Source organism: Naegleria gruberi, assembly GCF_000004985.1.
Source record: "Naegleria gruberi genomic scaffold NAEGRscaffold_221, whole genome shotgun sequence".
Lineage (NCBI taxonomy): Eukaryota > Heterolobosea > Eutetramitea > Acrasida > Naegleriidae > Naegleria > Naegleria gruberi.
In genome coordinates, this window is record NW_003163121.1 from 1 (window position 1) to 3,823 (window position 3,823).

At 25.8% G+C, this 3,823-nt stretch overlaps 3 protein-coding genes across 3 annotated transcripts in view; 2 read left to right on the top strand and 1 right to left on the bottom strand.

Moving 5' to 3' along the window:
- Positions 1-174: 174 nt before the first annotated feature.
- Positions 175-588, top strand: NAEGRDRAFT_54778 (uncharacterized protein; the record flags this gene model as incomplete). The annotated part of the gene is made up of 1 exon (XM_002668425.1): positions 175-588. One exon carries the CDS (start codon positions 175-177, stop codon positions 586-588), a length of 414 nt encoding a protein of 137 aa, XP_002668471.1.
- Positions 589-1,508: 920 nt separating this feature from the next.
- Positions 1,509-2,667, top strand: NAEGRDRAFT_76613 (uncharacterized protein; the record flags this gene model as incomplete). Its single annotated transcript, XM_002668426.1, has 2 exons — positions 1,509-2,157; positions 2,657-2,667. The coding sequence occupies 2 exons, from the start codon at positions 1,509-1,511 to the stop codon at positions 2,665-2,667; spliced, it is 660 nt and encodes a 219-aa protein (XP_002668472.1).
- Positions 2,668-3,245: 578 nt separating this feature from the next.
- NAEGRDRAFT_76614 (uncharacterized protein) overlaps positions 3,246-3,823 on the bottom strand; it is a gene marked incomplete at both ends in the record, with an annotated part of 4,800 nt that continues 4,222 nt past the window's right edge. Inside the window, 2 exons of the mRNA XM_002668427.1 lie at positions 3,246-3,429; positions 3,514-3,737. Coding sequence (XP_002668473.1) covers positions 3,246-3,429; positions 3,514-3,737 — 408 coding nt within the window. The remainder of the gene's footprint in view (positions 3,430-3,513; positions 3,738-3,823) is intronic.

The window sequence follows — 3,823 nt, forward strand, 5'->3', positions numbered from 1 at the left end:
ATAAGTAATCGACAATAAACGTTCATATTGTTCTTCACAAACTCTCTCAGTGTGCGTGTGAGAGCAGCGGAGGTGAGAGTGTTGTTTGTGATTGTTGTGTAATAAGGCTCCACATCATCACTCAACCACTTTTTTCTTATTAAAAAAAACAACCTCCTTAATTATTATACAAAAATGGCTTCTCTTCCATGGACTGCTTGGGTTCAAGGTGCTTTGTTGGCTCCTCTTGCTCAATCTGGTGCTTCTGCTGTCTTGTTGATGGGTGCTGATGGAAGTATGTGGGGTTTGGCTGGTCAATGGAATGTTTCTGCTCAAGAAGCTGCCACTTTGGCTAATGCTATTAAGACTAGTGCTGGTGCTCCAATTTCTTGCACTTTGGGTGGTGTTAAATTCATGGGTATGAGAGCTGATGACTCTGAATTTGTCTCCAATTCTACTCAAAAGACTTGTGTCTGTGGTCATATGTTGAAGAAGACCACCATTGTCGTTTGGGGTGCTTTGGACCATGCCAGAAATATCAATGCTGCTGTCAGTAAGGTTGCTGAAGCTTTGGCTCAAGACCCATCTGTTGCTTCCCTCTTGAACTAAATTGTATAAAACAAAAATTTCAAAAAAAATAACAAATTCCCGAAAAATGACATTTTATTCATCCTCATCACTTTCTTTGTTCCGATTACGAGCTAAATAATTATTAATTTCATCTAATATTGGATCTAATATTTGTGTTAATTAACCAGAAGTCTGATCGTATATTGTTGCAATAAAAACTCTTCCGATCTTTTTTATCTTACAAGAATCATCATGCTAAAATTTAGAATATTTAAATTATTAATCAATACATTACATTAAACAACAACAAACTTTCGGAACCAATTTCTTTATTGATTTGCAACATTTTAATATATAATGTATGAATATTGTATTAAAAATTACAAATTCAATTCAATCCGTAAAATATTCCTAATAAATATATTAAAAAAATTAAATCCATCAAATATTATTATTAACTTGAATATTGAATAAAACGAGAAACAAAATTTCGGAAATAATTTCTTTAATGATTTGCATCATTTTAATATATAATTTATTATTAGTTGAGTTGAAATCACAAATTTCATTCAATCCGTAAAATATTCCTAATAAATATATTAAAAAAAATTAAATCCATCAAATATTATTTTTAAACTAAAAAAAGAATACATTAATTTTAAAAGTTTCGGAATTAATTTCTTTAATGATTTGCAACATTTTAATATATAATTTATTATTAGTTGAGTTGAAATCACAAATTTCATTCATTCCGTAAAATATTCCTAATAAATATATTAAAAAAAATTAAATCCATCAAATATTATTATTAACTTGAATATTGAATAAAACGAGAAACAAAATTTCGGAAATAATTTCTTTGATGATTTGCAACAATGTAATATTGTTAATTATTATATTGGATTTAAAATTACAAATTTCCATGATGCTTGTTTCAATAAGAATCATTTCTGAAAAAAATGAATGAAGACAATCAAGAAGTAGTGAGTGAAGACAGTCAAGAAGTTATGTCTGAAGAAGAACAATCAATCCAGCCAAATCCACCATCCAATAACAAAAATTCGGATGAGAAAATCGGATCATCTGTGTTTGTAGTAGGAGTTTCTTCTGATGATATAGATAATTTACTAGAAATTCCTTTTGAAAAGTTGATAGAAGTTGATCAAACAACTGATAAAGCAAAGGACTTCAAGATGAAAATAGATAATTTGAACAAAATAACAACTCCAGAGAAAGAAACGCAAGATGAAGAGCAATCATCAACTTCCATATTACCAACAGAAGAACAATTAACCGATGAAGAAACAGCAAGCAACTCAATTACAACAAAACAGGCAACAAAAAAACAAGCTAACAAAAGAGGAAGAAAGAAGAAAGAAGAGAAACCAGCAACAGAACTAAGAAGATCACACAGGTTACAAAAAAAACAAGTAAATTACGAAGAGGATGAGGATGATGATGATGTTGAAGAAGAACCAGAACCCCAAACAAAGAAAACAAAACCAAATACTGAAGAAAAGAAAAATTTAAATTCTAAAATTAATGATTACATTGAACCTGTTCAGAAATCAACATTTGCAAGTGCAAGTGGTAGTAATAATTCTAATAGTAATAATAATATTAATTCCAATAATAACAATTATAATAATAATTTTAATAATTTAATTAATAATAATTGTAATAATTATAATTGTAATTTGAACAATAACAATTTAAATAATAATTGCAATAATTTAAATAATAATTTCAATAATAATTGCTATAGTTTTAATAATAATTTAAATAATTTTAATAATAATTATAATAATTGTAATAACAATATTTATAATAATTTTAATAATAATAATTTTAATAATAATTTAAATTATAATTCAAATAATAATAATAATAATTGTAATAATAATTTAAATAATAATAATTTAGATAATAGTAATAATTATTCAGATAATAATTATAACAACAATTTTAATAATCATTTTAATAATCATTTTAATAATCATAATTACAATTATTATAATAACAATAATAATAATTTTAATAATAATCACAGAAATATCAATAATAATTATAATAATAATTTTAATAATAATTTTAATAATAATTATAGAAATTCTATAATATATAATAATAATATTAATAATAATAACAACGATAATTATTATTTTAATAATAATTTTCCTCATTATTATACTAATGAGTTTAATAATAATATGATCAGGCCAATTAATTTCAATCCAATTAATAATGGAATTAGTGAAAAATATTTAGATGATCTTTTATTTCGTTTATTAAATGATGCCACAATAGAATCCACAATCAAAACTACAATAAGCAAACTTCTTTCCACAAAAATAGAAGATTCAATAAGCAACAATTTTACAAAATTATTAGCAACTCCTAACAATAATTTGCCTATTAATTCACGCAATCATTATTCTATCCTTTCCGATGCTATTTTGTTGTGTAATAATAATAATAACAAACAAATTATTATGCAGCTTTTGATGAAAATTTTAAGAGAACAACAATAAAAAATGACCACAGAATGCGAAATTTTTTTTGAAATTTTTGTTATAAATATAGTGTATTATTATACTTTTCATTGTATTTAACTTGGATTGTTTTGTCTTGAATTTAACACAAAAGATCACTTGTTATCATTAAGCATGTGATCAAAATATTTAATAGATATTAAGCTAATTGTGTGATGGTGGTCTCATAATTTGAACATGAACAGTAGATCTTTCTTCATAATCACCTGGATCATTTTCAAACATTGGTGGATACTTCCTCTGGAATCCATATTCCACTTTGAATCCTCTCTCTGTGGCCAATTTAAATAAATTCATATCTTCCTTAATCAACCAAGGTCGGTGATGTCTAAATATTATTAAAATTATTATTTAATTATTATTAATAATAATATTATACAATAAGTACTATTTGAAATTAACAATTACTTACGAATATCCGACATAAATCAAAGTATTAGGATGTGACAAATATTCACAACTGTCCAACAATTGAGAATGACAAAAATGATTGAACAACAAGTCACTCAACAGAATGATATCAAAAGTTTCCTTCTCCTCTCCTTTTCCGAATGTTTGTTCTAATTTTTCACCCCAAGCATGTCCTCTCACTTCCATCACAGTGTTATCTTCATCAAAATTCAATGCAACATTCCTCTTGAGATTTGGAATTAAATCTCCATCATCAATATCGGTAATAATAACCTTCTTGGCTCCGAGTTTGCCACAAGCTAAACTTGGAA